Source organism: Centroberyx gerrardi, chromosome 18 (assembly GCF_048128805.1).
Source record: "Centroberyx gerrardi isolate f3 chromosome 18, fCenGer3.hap1.cur.20231027, whole genome shotgun sequence".
Classification (NCBI taxonomy): Eukaryota; Metazoa; Chordata; class Actinopteri; order Beryciformes; family Berycidae; genus Centroberyx; species Centroberyx gerrardi.
The window spans coordinates 16,682,223-16,699,396 of NC_136014.1; the positions used below are offsets into that span (position 1 = coordinate 16,682,223).

Here is a 17,174-nt window from a genome sequence, read left to right on the forward strand (position 1 = left end):
AGGAGGTTCAGTGGACGGCGGCCTGCTTGTCTCTGTCTCTTTACCCGGGAGAGAATCCCCGAGGCCGGGCAGACTTGCTCTGTCGTCCCCCTCGCTCCATGGGCCGTCCCTTTGCTTCTCCTGGGCCAGTCCTTTGCTGTCCCAGGCTGTGACCCTCAGGCTGGATGTCTCTAGCTGTGGTGGCGCTGTGGAGGAGGCAGAAAATCCATACAGGGTTGATCTTGGGGTATCCATCTGCTGTTTCTCACCTGTAGGAGTTAACGCGGCCTCGTTGACGACAGGTGCGTCCTCCTTTGCGTCCTCGACGGAGGCCGGCTCGCTCTCTGAGTCCACGGACCGCACTGGAGCCGCATGTGACTGTCTTTGAGCCTCTCCCATCTCAGATGAGCTCCCAACGGCAGCCGCTGTCTCTGCCTCACTCCTCTGGTTAAACGCCTCTTCACCAGCCTCGCTCGGCCCAGATCTTCCATCATGGCTGTCCCCATTTCCTGCCTGCGTCACTGGGACTATCCCCTCTGGTCCCGTTTCTCGTCCATCTGGGCCAGCCCCTCCCTCCGCACCTACATTCACTATTAGGCCAGTCACATGTTCTGACGTGCCAAAGGCAGACTTGTCTGCGTCTGAGGACTCAGCGTTTGCACCTGTGGAGTGTGTTGATCCACCAGGTGTTACTGAGCTGGCACACTGTCCATCACAGCTGCTGTCCTGTGTGGGGGCGGCGCGCGGGACGTGGAGACGGATCGGGGTGCCATAAACACAGAGACAGGTTCCAGCCAGGAGGAGGCGGTGAAGCGTCCCAGACATCAGCATCTCTGCCTCCTCTCAATGCCTGGTGAAAGGTGAAAGTGGGTGCAAATGATAAATGCTAATAGGCTGAGCTGAGGTCTGAACAGTGGCTGTGTCAAGCAGCAGACATGAGGACAGAGACAGAAAGCAGAGGTGGCAGAGCCTGGAAGGGGCAAGATGAGGTGGCAGGCCACATTACAAAGGTTTGTAGCATTTGCAGATGAAAGGGCCAGAGTTAAAAGCCAAGTATTATTCACTTGAGAACTTCATAGCTTATTTATTTTGGAAGCCTGGCCTATGATAATCACAGAGAAGAGGATTAAGTTTGCATTTCTGTCAGCCTTTGCTTTGATCCTGTAGTTGCGGCGTTTTGAATAGCTCAACTAATTTGGATAATATTCCTTTTCATCTCTGACTCTCATGTTCTTTTTGTATAAACAGAAAGAAATACAGATGAATAGAGACATACACACACGGAGAGAGAAACAGAGAGAGAGAGAGAGAGAGAGAGAGAGAGAGAGAGAGAGAGAGAACAGAAAGAGAGAGAGAGACAGAGAGAGAGAGAGAGAGAGAGAGAGAGAGAGGGGAATCTGACACAGCAATCCTTTGCACCCCTCCGCACTTTACAAAACTATAAATAGCACCAGGTTCCCTATCCTCTTGGATCCTATTCAGTTGGATCCATGGATGCTAAATTGGTAAATTATGTAAGCTTCTCTCAAAATCTTCAAAGAGGATACACGTACACCCCTAAATGCTACATTGAATTAAAACGTCAACACTGTGTATGGTAGCCTACATTGTGCATGATGGGATTACAATAGACATCAATCATCGCTGCAGAAAATAAAGAGAAACGACACGTTGAAATTCCGCTGTGTTAACAGGGTGACACCCTTCTATGTTGCCTGAGTCAGACAAGCGTCTCAGAGAAATCATCATCAAACCCTGATGATGATGCACAGTCCAGCGATGTCTCAGTAAAGCCCTGAATGCCCACTTTTCTGCCTGCGCACCTTTCCTGTGATCAATATAACTGATGCACTCAACAAGAGTAGCCAGTCCACTACTTGACCTGACAATATAATCAGCCAGACATATGGATTGTAAGACCAGTCAACACTGCGGTGTTGAATCCCATTGCAGGAATCCATCTGAAATGGTTGCACTGAAACGCAACATTGTAGCTATTCATAGCCTTACCTAGAGACTATCCTGCAGCCCGAGCTGAAAACGCATCCATCATCTCATCTTATTCTGTTATGGAGATCGAACATGTATTCACATTTGGTAACAATTAAAGTCGCATTATAAGATGTCTAGAAATAAAATCGCCTTTACCTTGCAGAATTCATGTCGGATTGCCTTGCCAGGAAGCTTCTCTTGCAGTGTGCAAAAAAACAAATCAATTCATACGAATACAAATTTACCATGTATAGCCTCCAATAGATGTAGTGTGGAAAGCAGGCTGAAGGAGAGGCTTGTTGTTGTGCAGCTCAACGTCACTGAATGAAAGTCTCAGTCTTCTCTACGTATGTCCGCCTGGGCTTCTGAAGTGCCGCCACCAGGGCTGCAAATCAAACATTTATTAAGACTGACAGCTTCAACCTCTGATTTATGATAAGGGTGTTATTCCCTTCAGGTGTGTTTATTCATTTTCTGTGATCATTAGCGGTTTATTTTGTTTCAGTCTCTGTTTTACTGTGTCTCTTAACAGATTTTTCCCCCCAAAGAGGCATATCAGGTCAACCTTTAACATGTGCTTGCGCGGTGCTGAATGGACAGCTCCTTAACCTGAAGTTGTAACTCTTCTCATCAAGAGGGCTGTGACAGTGTCGCCCTTAACGCCAGTGATAGGCCTACACTATAATGTTTTTTCCCCATCGCTTAAGAGAGGATAGACACAAAAATACAGCAAACTACAATTACGAAATTAAGAAAATTAGGTATTCAAATGATCAATTAGGACTTTGGTGTAAGGTCTGTTGTTGTTGGCTATTTTATAATCGTTGTTCACTTTACCAATTAGATTTGAAAGTTCTGCGTTTGATGTCATCTGAAATGCTGAAAGGTACGTTATTTTGATCATGATTTTTCCTATTTATTTTTTTCCTGTTCGAGCCTGAAACTATTTTTGATCAGGCAAACTTTGGTGACGTCACGGCCCGTCGGAAGACCCAGCCCAACCCAGCAGGAAGACAACAATTCTTTTTTTTCCGATGTATGTAATTTTTTCGGGGTTAATTCGCGATATTACTTTCGCCTAAAGTATAGAACAAAACAATAAAATGCCCTTATTTGACTCGTTGGGAAGCGGGGGAGAGAAGACTGCAGTCGTCATTGATTTAGGAGCAGCGTACACAAAGTGAGTAGCAGACGTTAGCTTTCCGTGCTAACAGCCATTTGGTTAACGTAAAGCTACTGTGAGTAAATTGTTATGATAGTTATGTTGTTTATGTTCTCTTTGTAAACCTGCTGTGTCTGGTTACCTGAGGTCTAGTGCAGTGCTTGAGCCTGAACACTCACATATGACACATTCTTGTATAACGTTACAATAATAGTTGTCGTATTGTTAGCTAGGTAGCTAATTACCTAGCTAGGCTGTTAGCCACTAGCCACTTGAGTAATGTCAGTGTTCCAGCTATCTGACGTTTAGCCATGGTAAAAGCTTATGCTAATGTAGAGATACCGTTAGCTACGTAAAGAAAGAATAACTTTACTCAACGTCAGTAGCAACATAGCTATCAGTATGGCTATAACGCCAAGTGGTGGACGTCATCTTGTCAGCGGAATTGCAGTACAAGGTAAGTTATAGAAAGAGCAATAGACCTGCCAGAGGCAAGTCATATGATAATCAAGTGGTCCAGTTTCTTATCTTTCTGTGTCCATTGATAAATAACGACTTCTTTGTCTACAGTGTTTGATACAGATCTGTTCTGTCTCTACATTTGCAACCGTACTGTAAGGGTTTTCCCTGCTCATTAAAGTATTAGGCGGCCATCCTAGCTAAATGTTTCGTTTTTCTCCAAATGGATGAAAATTTGACTCCCAAATTGGAGTATTTATACGTTTTGTTTGTGAATGGTTTTTGAATAAGTAGTGTATTTTCCTTTCATTGGTGCTTAAGAATGGTTGCCATTTGCATTCTTTTTGCAAATAAAGATTATTGAGTGAATCTTCACCTTCCATCCCCGCACAACACTCCTCTGACAACACAGCTGACGGCTGCTTTTTGTTGCAGATGTGGCTTTGCAGGGGAAACGGGGCCCAGGTTCATCATTCCGAGCGAGATCCGGAAGCCGGGACAGCAACAGGTGAGACGGCATTAAGGTTTAATCTTTTATAACCATGTACTCATTGGAAGGACCTGTGGAAAATGTGTAATGTATGCTGACGCTGTTTGTCTCACTCATAGGCCATCAGGGTGGTTCAGTACAACATCAACACAGAAGAGTTATATGTCAACCTCAAAGAGTTTATCCATACACTATACTTCAGGTGAGACGGCGCTACCCCAATTAGTTATTCTTTCTTAGCATAACAAAGTTATGTTGTTATGAGGTATGTATTCAGAAACACAACAAACAGCAAAAAAGTAGAAAAAGTAATTTATTAATAATGGATGGGCAGTGCATGTCCAGAAACCTTGAAATTCTGCAAAGAGTAAATAGATAATTGTAACGTGTTTTATTGCCATTAAGTATTTTCAATAATCCCAGAGATCTGAAATTGCAAAATGATTAAATGCCTCTGTTGATAATGATTTTTGCAATGTCAAAATGGTTGTGCTGGAGCACATGACATAATCTACCGCTGGCAACTGAAACTGAGTGGTTCAGAGTCAAACTCATCAAATTTTTGCCACGATCAGGCACCTGCTGGTGAACCCTCGCGACAGAAGAGTGGTCATCATCGAGTCCATCCTCTGCCCCTCCCACTTCAGAGAGACGCTCACCAGGGTCTTCTTCAAACAGTTTGAGGTACTACAGACAAACAGAAGCTGGAGATGTTTGGAAACAGAGCATTAATGTGGAGCGTGTCTCACTGATGTTACAAATACAGTTACTGTTTTTACATGCAGGACAGTAATCTGTTAGTAAGAGCAATTAACTCGTAATGAACTCTTATTTCAAATAAAATAATTGCACCTCAACTGGACTGTTTTGAAATTTCAGCCATTCAAATAATCCGTTCATTAGGAGGATATAAGGCTGATATGAGGTTTGTAAGCACCTGATTGCTTTAAGTTCCATTGCACTTTTGCGTGCAAGTGACAAAATTGTATTCAATATTTGCATTGGATTATAAACATTTTTGCACATGAAAGAGGATTATTTCTGCCATGTTTAATTCATGCACTATAAATTAAACAAATGATGTGTAGTCTGGGCTTTCCATAAACAGTTGATTTACAGCTTCTCACTTCATTTTGAGTATTTTTTGTGTATTGTATTTTATTTTTTAAGTCATGTCTATGTATTTTGCTGAGAAACTTATTGTTTCAAACAGCCACATGTCTTAATAGAATTAACGATTGCGAGGGACAGCAACAGAAAATGCACGTTCATATACAATTGGGCCATGTGCTTATAACGTAAAATAACAGCCAGAATGTGATTTTCTTACACATTTATAAACGGTTATTCCAATTCAACTTTTCAAGCACTTCAGTCTGGCTGAATAGAGGGAGTCCTGTTTTAACCTTTGTCTAAAATTTTGTCACATATGTAGCATCAAACACTTTTTACTTTACAGATAACCTTAGTAGTAAGTGTAAGATATAATGATTGATGGGTTTTTGAGGTTTCATTCTTTGGTTGACGGTGTTTCCCAGGTTCCCTCTGTGCTGTTCGCCCCGAGTCACCTGATGTCCATCATGACCCTCGGTATCAACTCAGCCCTGGTTATGGACTGCGGCTACACAGAGACGCTGGTGCTACCTGTATCCTTTTTCCACCATCTTGAAGTCTTTGGCCTTGGGTCTTCCTACTTCATCCTTCTTAAACCATTCTCTGTAGATTCGCCACAGAAAAATGGACGCTGAGGCACACAAACAGACATGTTACTCTTGATAAATTTCTGATGTGTTCTTTTATTGCTCTGTGAATTTATAAATGCAAGAGACAGAAGGTGTGTACTGCATCATTATTGACTTTCTCTTCCGGATGATCTAGCCTACCACCTTAACTGTGAAATCAGGTCTATGAGTGCACCCCTATTCTGCCAGCGTGGGAGGCTTTGCCTTTGGCTGGGAAAGCCATCCATAAGTAAGTAGCTCTAACAAATTTAAGAGATGCTTAAGTAGTATATTGCTGCCAGTGAAGCTCAAGTTTCCATTTTGATTTTATGCGCACTTTGCCACGGGGAAGAACACTTCCATTTCATTCTGTTCTTTGTATTCACGCATTGACTGAACATCTTGTTACTGTATAATGTGGCTTTCATTTAGAGGTACTTGTCTACTGTGCCATGACTGCATGTGTCTGTATTTTTTTGTTTGTTTTGTAGAGAATTGGACGGGCTTCTTGTGGAGCAGTGCACAGTGGACACAGACTCCACCACTGGACAGAGTGTACCTACTGCCATTGGTAATCGCTGTAAAATGGCATAAAATATGTCTGTGTATTTTTAAATGGATAACATCAATGATGATGCATAATGGATAAATGTATAATGCCATAACTCTTATAGGGTCTGCTCATTTGTCTCACAATGCAGAAAGCAGGAAAATATAATAGCTTTTATCCCTTATGCAGTATTTACTATTCATAAGCAGTTGTTTCTGTGTGACGTTTGAGTGAATCCCTCTCTCACTTTCTAAATTATACATATGCATACAGTCTATTTTAGATTTTCTCTCCCCGCTTACTTTTTCTTGATGGAGGATAGTGTCGTACTGTGACTGAATCATAGTGTTGAGCAGTCGGGTCTACAGTTGCAGCAGAGCAAGACAAGCCTGATGTGTACATCAATAATTAAGACAGACACCAAACCGACTCTACTGTACTGTCAATCTGCATCCCTGCAGTAGGCACAATAGGGCTGAATTCTCTGTGTAATCAACCTTCGACACTACCTGATTTAGGAAGAATCGGGTGAATCTATGTTCTCCTTAGTGCCCCAAATCCAATGTCCATCCAAGAATTATAAATTATCCACTCTAGACAGCAATGACAAAACAACAAAGTTTCTTTGGCAACAGTGTAGAAGTTTACTGAAGGGAATCATGGAGTGGTTTCGGGGACCTGGATTTGCCTGCTGGTCCTTTGATGCATCAGTCCAGTGTCAGCCCATCAGGTGTTTACTTCCTCAAATGGTGATTCAGCCTCATAACAAACCTAATGGCGGTGTATGTTTGACTTGTGGATAAGTGAGCCAAAGAAAATGAAGTTTCACTTAGTTTCTTTTCTCTTTTGCATCTTCTTCCTCAGGGACCATCCCAGAGGAGATCGTGGAGGACATCAAGGGTAGGTGGGAAGGAGTTGTTTTCCGATTTAATTTCCGTTCCTCTCATTTTGCTCCCATGAGGATAATGGATCACTCTTTTGCTTATTACTGCCAAAGGCAGCACTCCCAAAAGAAATCAACAGTAAAAAAAAAAGTTTCCCAAACTGTTCAGGCATATTAATTCAGTCATTGTGAATGTAGCCGTCATGTATATCGGTTCTGTTAATTGTTGTACTTCCTGCAGTCAGAACATGCTTTGTCAGTGACCTGCAGAGAGGCTTCAAGATCCAAGAAGCCAAATTTAACCTGGATGGTACAGCTGAAGTGAGTGAAATCTTGTCTTGTCAAATAAGGCCAAAGCATTTAGGGAAATGGCTGCTGTCTGGCACAGTTGGTTATTCTGGTCACCTCATTATCTTCAGTCTATTGACACAAGTATTTGTACATTCAATCAGTAGACTGTTTTGTTTTCCATAGTGTCAATTCGACTAGACTTTAGTAAGATTGTTGTATCTTTTTAATGTACTTCTAGCGCCCAGCTCCACCCCCCGATGTTGATTACCCATTGGATGGGGAGAAGATTTTGCATATCAAAGGACCAATCAGGTAGTTGATCAAACTATGCTCCTCATATCTGTTGTTGCATGTAAAGGATGCTCAAACCCAGAGACTTAGTTCTCCTTTCTATAGAGCTAGAAAGTTTCCAAGTTTATGATATTTGCATTTGTCCTTGTCTTTTATTTTTTTACATCTTGGCTGTGTATGCAAGTTGACTAACATCCAAGTTTATTAACATCTTTCCCTCTTTCATAGTGCAAGGTAATTAGAATGAGTCTGGTTATATAACCGTAGATAATCATATATCGCAATTTTATGTTTCCATGATTAATAATTGTATAATTCAGTGATATCAAAGTGTGTTATATTTTCAATTCCCCTGAAAGTCCCACTGTGGTATATCAAATGCTTCCGATAATGCGTGACCGATCACAACCCTTGAATGAGCAACGTGCGTCCATGTGACCAAAAATGGAGAAGCAGGCAGCTCCGGTGGGAAGGAAAGAGAGAAGATTTACATAGATCGTCTTTTAAACCAGATGACTTCAAACAAGTAAAGAATCTGTGCAAAGTTTGCCTTAGGGTTGTAGCTGCGCCCCAAAGGAATAAAAGAACCACAAAAAGAGTAAGACAGTAAGAGTGAAAATAAGACTTTCTAGCTGCTGATACTTTGAGAAATACTGCGCTGAAAAGGTGAAAATATATGTGAAGGTGCAAAAGTGCAATAAAGTAATTGTTTCCTGAAACCAGGAAAAATAGTCGTAAGTAATAATCGTGATCACAATATTTAGCAAAATAATAAAGATTAGCATTTTTGCCATAATTGTGTAGCCCCAAGTCTTCTCAGGAACTTAGTTTGTCTATCTGCTGTACTGTCCATCTCTGGTGCAGTGATAATGAGATGAGAGCTGCCATTTTTTCTCGCTGTTTCCCTGGTCAGTGTCATGGGATTGTTGTGATTTGTTGGTTTTCTTGTTGTTTCTTGTTGTGTCTGATGAGATGTTCTCCGTTTTGCAGGGACTCTGTGATGGAGATCCTGTTTGAGCAGGACAATGAGGAGAAGAGTGTGGCCTCTCTGATACTTGATGCTCTGGTCAAGGTAGATGAAAAATCATTCATACAGTATGTTTTGGCATGTGAGAGAGCAAGCTTGAATAAGTGGGTCTTTATGAGTTACTTTACGCAGATTCAAAATAAGATGAAGTCCAGATGTAAAAACAGTTAAAAGATCTACATCAGACGGATATCTATAATCATCGAGGCAGGAGGAACACAGCGTCCAATTTGTTTTTGTTTGTTTTTTTCTATATTGTTCTATAACAGTGGAATTGAGTGTATGATAGACTTGTACTATGTAACTATGGCAACACTCAGCTCTTTCCAACGAGAAGAGTGGAGTGTTGTTGCAAGTGGCGATCAGGTCAGGCCGGGACAACCTAATTAATCTCTATAGGCATAGCGGCAGACATTACACAGCCTCAAAATTTTCACTGCAACAGCAATACATAACCCAGTCCCAGCTCTCTGGTCTCAGCGGAATACTACAATAGTACTCTACTCAGGATCTATTGAAATAAGACGACTCTCCTGAGGCATCAGCAGAGCTGTATCCACTAGGAGAGGCACTGCAGCAAAGCCAGCCACACTGACCCTCATCCATCACAATTTGTTTATGCCTTAGTCTGCACTCATGCTGATGACCAGAAAGTGCCTCCCTGTAGTGGCAGATCTGCTGGTTTCCTCCTGCCTCATCTGTTTTCCCACAGCACCAATTTAACAGAGTTGGATGACGGTTGTTTTATGTTCCGTTTCTTTTATCCAAACTGATTTTGTCTACTGAAAGGGTATGATGAGGTAAAATGAAGGAATTAAACGAATAAGCCGCTGTACAGTTCCCCGGTTGCAAAGCATTTCAGTTTTTCTGCGCATGTGTGTTTCATATATTTCTATAAGCTTTGTTCCACTCTGTCAATGCATTGCACTAATCTAAGAATTTATTTCCTTCGTACATGCTTGATTCTAAAGGTTATTGATTAAAAAAAGCTGAAAAAAATCATCTCATCTCATCAAACATCTCATCTTTGTAAATCTCCTGTAATCTGTGGTTTTCCAGGGTGCATTAATTGATTATGTAATGCTACCTATGCACATTATCATTCAGTATTTGTGTGTGTGTTTCTCTCCATCAGTGCCCTATTGACACCCGTAAGGTGCTCTCTGAGAACCTGGTGGTGATCGGAGGCACGGCCATGCTGCCGGGCTTCCTGCACCGTCTGCTGGCGGAGATACGCCTCCTGGTGGAGAAACCCAAGTACTGCGACGTCCTGGCCACCAAGACCTTCCGCCTGCACGCCCCGCCTGCCAAGCCCAACTGCACCGCCTGGCTCGGAGGTCAGACATAAGGCTCAGTCTAAATATTTATAACACATTACCTGCTGAACAGAAGGTCTTTTAGGTAAACTGAATTTTAAAATGGCTTTGCAGGGAAATATTTCTCCAATATCGGTAGACTTCAAAAACCAAAATGTCATACTTTTTCCCTTTTTGAATGAGTGGATTTTGGTAAAATATTAGTCTTTTTTTACAGTCTATGGTCTGGAAGTAGTGTGATAAAGGTTTAGTTACTGTATGATGCTATGCAATATTTAGTGGTGGTGTAATTCAACAATCTCAGAAGACAAACAATTTTGTCAGTTGGTCTGCATCCATGTTTGCACTTAAATGTGGACTTCAAAATGTAATATATTGAATTTGTCATGCTCTAGTCTGCACACAAGTATTTAAAAAGATATGCTGAATGTACTATATGCAGCATGGTTAGCATGCAGTAGATATTGGTGAAGTCAGCATGAAAAGTCTTCATGTGTTTTTGGACTTAGCCATGATTATTGTCATTGATTATTTGCCTCTAATTTTAATTATGTGATGAATAAAACTGTTTAAGAATGAGTACAAATGCAATCAAACAGACTTATGACAAACTTGGGACTTATGACAAAAATGAAGACTCATCATCAGTGTCTCTGTTTATTCCACTAAGTCAAATGCACAGCCCAGTTTCCTCCTTTTGCTAGTCAGATCTGTTTGGCTAGGCCAGTTCCCTAACTCTGTTTTTCATTAACTGTGGTTCAGGACCTGAAATTGGTTGTGGGCCTGTGTCATTTGGGTCCCAGGCAAGCTGAAAGAAGTCATTAATATTGTGTCCCGCTCCCCAGGTGCTATCTTCGGGGCGCTGCAGGACATCCTGGGCAGCAGGTCAGTGTCACGGGACTACTACAACCAGACTGGCCGCATCCCAGACTGGTGCTGCCTGAGCTCCCCTCCCCCCGAATCTGTCTACGAAGCAGGGAAGACCCCACCTCCGCTTATGAAGAGAGCCTTCTCCACAGAGAAATAGACCTTCAAAAATACACAGTAACATTGTAACTCAAACAATCTAACACCTTATCCCCCTTCCTGATAGAACGGTTCAGTAATCTTGGATGTAACGTCTCAACACCACATGAACATTACTGGTTGTTCTTAATATCTAGTAGCCATCTGCAGTTCTTTTTATGCACTGATCCTGGACTGGTGAATGATAGGCGATGTAAAATTAAAATTAGCCTGTGGAGGGTAAGTTATTCTTTCTTTCACCTCACCAGCTAGGAAAGATGGTGTGATTTGAGGCAATTACTTTAGAAGACCAGTCTTTGGTGTTTCTCACCGTAACGCTCCATCGGGGGGTAAGGGATCACAGCGTTTTAATTTCAAACTGTCTCTCTCTGTGCCGTCTCACTGTACTATGAGTCTCTGTCACTATGTTAACTGCTCTGTAATCCTGAAACCAACACTAAAATGCGTTTAAATTAGGATTAGGCTACATGTTTTCTCTTATTGCACTCACATTGTATACCCATGTCCGTATGTTGGTGTGAGGTGCCGTCTGAAATGTTGGAAATTAGATTTAAGGGTTTTTTTCACAGGAGTGACACGGAGGCGTTGTAGTGAGAGAAATATCGTCCTGTAAATGCTTACTCTTGATACAGTAAGTTGCTCTGGATATGAGCACCAGTTGAACTGAAAAACAGTTTCTGCATTAAGTTGAAATGTCCCGTGCAATCTCACACTGTTGAGATTTAGCGATCCACTTGAAGAAAATGCTGGTCAATTTGCGACAGAGCAGATTTGTTTTTTTCAATGTCTCATGTATAATATGGTGTAGAAATCTGGCTCTGTCATTTTGAAGGCAAATCCCACTCATAGTTTTTAAAAAATGAACAAATGTTTTGCTTATTTATTGTTTGTACTTTGCCATGTAAAGTGGTTGTTGAAGTGCTGAAGCAGCCAATGCCATCTTGCTCTGTAACCCTTAAATTCAAGTATTACAAAATAAATATTCCTGGGATCTTCAAAGCCCTCCCCGGAGTTGATTCAGACCGTTTTTTTCTCACAGATTCATTTTTTTCCTAGGATGCGGCATGTTTAAAAATGAAAAATGGTAGCTCAAATATTTTTCAGGAAATAGCAGATCAGTCAGGGGTTTTGTTTGAAGATCGTTTGCAGACACCAGCCTGAACTTTGTATAACATTCCCGTTCCATAAGTCTTAGGACAGTCCACAGACTCGCCTCCCAAAGCTAGAAAACAAAACCAACACTCTAATCTGTGATGCTGTACCACTGCACACCCTGCAGCTCTTTCCAATTACAAGGAACAAGATGCTCATTTTGTAAAGTTTGACTGACATCTAGTATTCAAATGAGGCTTAGCTTAAAATAGTGCTATCACGTCCAACCCAGGAAAAGTACCTTTATTCTCAGAGTATTGCCACGGGTGCTGCCGCAATCATCGCTTCTATTTTTTCCAGTTGATTCTCTGAGCTGTTCATTTGTACAATATCATAGGGAATATATCCTGCAATGAATGTTTCATCAGGCGCTCGCCTAGAGCAAAGGAATCCAGAGAACGCTCATCCCGCTTCTTACAGCCATGTAGGACACATTGGGCGGTTGCAAACATACTGTATCTCAAAACGTTAGAGATTGAGTGTAGTGATATTGCCAAGTTGTCTATATATGCTCCAGTTTTCCTATTGAATCAATGTAAAGCAAATGACACCCACCTTCAGTATTAAAGTAGGGATGTAAGCAGTAGAAAGTGAGGTAGTAGGAAAATCCTGGTGTTGGTATACAAGGCTGCAAAGGGATCTGCACCCACTTTGCTCCAGGCCATAGTCCAGCCCAACATGTGAGTCTACTGTATGTTCTGCCTTTACCAGCTTGGCTCTCCCTTCCTACTTCGACTTGTTCTCCCTCCTCGCTCCCTAACGGTGGCGTGACCTTCCCACTCCAGTCGGAACAGCAGAGTCGCTCCCCATCTTCCGTCATAGCCTAAAAAAAAAGTACCTCATGTCATATCACCTTCTCCTCGCTGATCTTGTCCTCTCTGCTCAGTCTAATCTGTGGAGGGTAAGTTATTCTTACTCTCCACAGACAGGTTTTCCTTCCTACCCAACACCACAGCAGCAGAGAGAATGAACTAATCAATAAAATCAGCCGTTTGGTCGGAATGAAAACCTGCAGACTCTCGGGCCTGGATGGCACATGGTCGAGAACCACTGCTCTAATTGCTTTAAATGAATCTCTCCTTAGCTCTTATTTTATTTCTTATCTTCTTTTCTCCCATATGATCCTTCTGTGGTCCCATGATTATCAGGCCACAGTGACCCTGACTCTTGCCATCCTTACTATTGATTGCTTGTAATTTTGGAGATGTACAAATCTAAGGTTATTCTACTGTTGCACCCATTGTATGTCACTCTGGATAAAAGCGTCAGCTGAATTCCTGAAATTGAATCTGATATTAAAAATGTCCTGGCTTCTTTTTTCTGTTCAGCAATGACAAAGCAGAAGGAAATTACTTTTTCTCTGGGAAGGAGCTGGTGTGAGTGAGGTGAGGGTGAAAATAACTTGTACACCAAAATCTCTGAGAGGCAAATGCACTCCCACCACCGCCACAAGAAGGCCTCAAACTGACAGTTCAACTCGGTTTATTATTCTGGATGAATTGAAGTGACATGAGTGTTTACTTTTGTCCATGTGTCTACAGCACACTGCATGTTATTCCATCGTTCAAAATATAAATTAAATATATTAGTCACGGCCCAGAGTCCCTGTTTGTGTCTGTGTCTGTCTGTCTGTGTGTGTCCCAGAATGGAATTGCATCTGTTTGTCCCTTTGGGTCACATTCATCACCGCCCGGCTACTGTGGGCTTGGGAACCAGGAACATTACCCACAATGCAACCTACTGGCTTACGACGGGCAAAAAAAAAGTCTGGGAAATCGGATACAGTTTGGATTGTGATCACAGGCGTACACAATTGGCGTAAACATTCACTGGAGGAGAACCAAGAACTGTGGCAACTAAGAGATACATTGCCCCCAAGTGGTGGATGAGAGGTTTATCTCTCTCTCTCTCTCCTCTCTTCCTCTTTCTCCCTCTCCTTCTTTGTTATTATCTCGCCCTCCCAAATCGTCCTCTATGGGGCTCCCTTAGGCCTGGAGGACCGCCTATATCAGCGGCAGCAGTAAACCCAACAGACCCAGAAGGCTTAAGGTCAAACGACTTCCCCTGAGGATTCATCTCCATGTTGGGAGACTTCTGCACAGCCTCTTTCAACAACTCCAGAGTGATCTTCTAGAGAGAAGAGGGGGGGGGGGGGGGGGGGGAAGCTTTGTTACTCATATGATTGCTGATATTTATGACTTTCGAGCAGGTCACGCAGCATTTGTTTCCATTTGCGCACTGCCATGAAGAGCGCAGACCTCCTACAGGCCAAAGTGTGAGTGAGTTACTGTTTGTGAACACAGATTATCCCTTTCCCAGCATAGTGACTATGAGGCAGCCACAGCCCAGCCCACATCAGAGGAGATGGAGATGCTGCATGACCCTATGGTGGACCGTATAGAGCTGTAACAGTCCCACCTGCTGCTGCTCCGGCTGAGGGAAACCCCATTCTCCCTCGATGGGGACTGGGACCTGAGCATCAGCGTGGTTCCCAGAGACAGGAAGCAGCAGCTGTCTGTCTGACCTCTGCCTATTGGACTGGGAGTGCGAGCGGGAAGGGGACTCCCCGACTTCTGCACAGGGAAGTGGACGAGCTCTGCCTATGTAGGAAAATGCTAGCAAACCAATAAGCGGAACAGCAGGGATATTACAAAGTTCATCATTCATAAATTCATTAACTTCATGTTCCAGGTCAGGAAAACATGACTCTGTTCCCACATGGACACTAAAGCAGCGCACTATCACAGCGTGCAGGGAGTGAGAGGCGATGTGGCGAGAGGGGAGGAATCATCCGTCTTGGTTATCTCCTCCACAGACGCTGTTTTTCAAAACACACCGACCCAATTAGCCCGTAAATCACACTGGCTGTAAAAACACATCTGAGCCTCTGTAATAAATGTAAAGGGGGCATCTCTCTCTGAGCAAACAAGAACTGGAACATGGCGTTGTATCGCTTGAAGCACCTGTTAGTCATTATGGAAATCATCATTAAGAACTGACTGTAAATGAAAAAGAGAGCAATGACTAAACCACAATAAGACAGATATTGCAAAATAAGTACAGTTAAATAATATCTATACACTACCAGTCAAAAGTTTGGACACGCCTGATTGAATGTACTATGTTTTTCATTATCTTAAAGCCATTTTGATCTAAAGGCTTATGCTTAAATGCTTGAAATTTGTTTCTGAGACAAATATAAATAGTGAAGTTGATGCCTATGTATGAATTTCTTTCCAAAGCCTTTGCCTTTCCATCAAGGCAAAGGGCGGCTACTTTAAAGAATCTAAAATATAAGATAGTTTTGATTTGTTTAACACTTTTTTGGTCACTGCATAATTCCATTTGTGTTATTTCATAGTTTTGATGTCTTTACTGTTATTCTAAAATGTGGGAAATAGTAAAAATAAAGAAAAATGTGTGTGTCCAAACCTTTGAATGGTAGTGTATAAGAGGAATACCATATCATTACTGATGCTGATAGACATTTTATCTGTAGTAAACATATGACTGTGCATAAACATGCCAAAATCAGGAATGAAGGAGGATCCCTCACAGACATTCTGCTCATACTTGGAGTGGCGGGGTTGATAACCTCAGGTCTGCGCTGGTGCCAAGACTATTCAGGCCACACTCACAGCGCCCGGGTGTGTAAACAGTGCAGCAGAGCCAGGCTGCTGCGACTGGGAGCCAGATCCCACAACGGAGCAGAGCCGCTGTGCGTTGGCAGCTAGTATACAGCTGGGGGGGGGGGGGGGGGTCGGTGCACTCTGACCTGACCCCACTGTCCTGTGTTTCAGTTACAGTCAGGCTGCTGAGGGGATATACCCTAAACACACAGGAAAAAAGGGACGTGTGGACTCTACACACTTTCATGTCAAGGGTAACTAATTACATTTACTCAAGTTATTTTAATTGAGTAGCTTTTTGTGCGGTTGTACTGTATTTTTAAGTACAAAGTTTGTGGCTCTCCATAAGCATCAGAAACTGGACCATCGTAAATTGACAAATTGTGGAGTCCTTTGCAGTGAACGGTCAGTCAGCAGAGTAGTAGAGGAGAGTAATCTGGCTTCTACTTAGTTTGTACACTTTATTTTGTGATTTTCCAGTTAAAAGAATCTAGTTTGAGCTCTGTAGTGTCATCCTTTTAGAATTGCATGGGAAAGATCACATCTAAAAATGTTCTCTTTTCTAAAAAGAAAGTTATACTTTTTACTTTTACTGAAGTAGATTTTTACACCAGTACTTTTACTTCTACTTAAAATATCAGCAAAGTAACAATATTTATACTTGAGTAGGACATTTTAGTACTCTATCCATTACTTCATATATCTATTCTACACTGGTATCTCCACATTACCCATGAGTCCAAGCCAGAGTCTATAATGTCTGGGTGAAAAACATGAAACTATTCAGTCAACTAGCCTCAACGACTTCAGTATTTTCACTGGTCCATTTAATTTCATAAATGCCACAGTAGCTTAATGATAGACGGATCAAACACAGGTTGCTTATCTGACAGTTCTACATAACAGAACTGACAGATGACCAGAGTTTACCTTCAACTTTATCTAGTAATATTAAGCCCTGTGGTGCTGTAATTTTGCCATCATTAATCATAGCAACTTCTCCTTTTCCAAGTCATTAAGTCCTGTTTATTATAGTTTATTATATAGCTTGTTATAGTGTCTCTATGGGCCAATCGAAAAACAAAACAGTCTATCAACCTATTTGTAAATGCTTGAGTTACTGGACCTTGATAAATAATTTGGCAGTATGATGGCCACCAAACAGAAATCACCATAGGACTTTATAGTACTTTTTTTTTTTTTTAA

The 17,174-nt window shown here is 42.0% G+C and overlaps 1 protein-coding gene across 1 annotated transcript; it reads left to right on the forward strand.

Moving 5' to 3' along the window:
• The first annotated feature begins 2,977 nt into the window (after positions 1 to 2,977).
• Positions 2,978 to 12,186, forward strand: actr10 (actin related protein 10). The gene is made up of 13 exons (XM_071912460.2): positions 2,978 to 3,151; positions 4,028 to 4,100; positions 4,202 to 4,284; positions 4,658 to 4,766; positions 5,621 to 5,728; positions 5,986 to 6,053; positions 6,295 to 6,374; positions 7,218 to 7,253; positions 7,478 to 7,557; positions 7,766 to 7,839; positions 8,809 to 8,890; positions 9,981 to 10,182; positions 11,007 to 12,186. The coding sequence occupies exons 1-13, from the start codon at positions 3,075 to 3,077 to the stop codon at positions 11,186 to 11,188; spliced, it is 1,254 nt and encodes a 417-aa protein (XP_071768561.1). The 5' UTR covers positions 2,978 to 3,074; the 3' UTR covers positions 11,189 to 12,186.
• Positions 12,187 to 17,174: the final 4,988 nt, after the last annotated feature.

What these genes read in the sequence shown, in the direction of transcription:
- actr10 (XM_071912460.2), top strand. Translation starts at nt 3,075, where the DNA reads ATGCCCTTATTTGACTCGTTGGGAAGCGGGGGAGAGAAGACTGCAGTC. An exon ending in GGAAGCCGGGACAGCAACAG is followed by an intron (nt 4,101 to 4,201) that starts GTGAGACGGCAT and finishes TCTCACTCATAG; the next exon opens with GCCATCAGGGTGGTTCAGTA. An exon ending in TACTTGATGCTCTGGTCAAG is followed by an intron (nt 8,891 to 9,980) that starts GTAGATGAAAAA and finishes TCTCTCCATCAG; the next exon opens with TGCCCTATTGACACCCGTAA.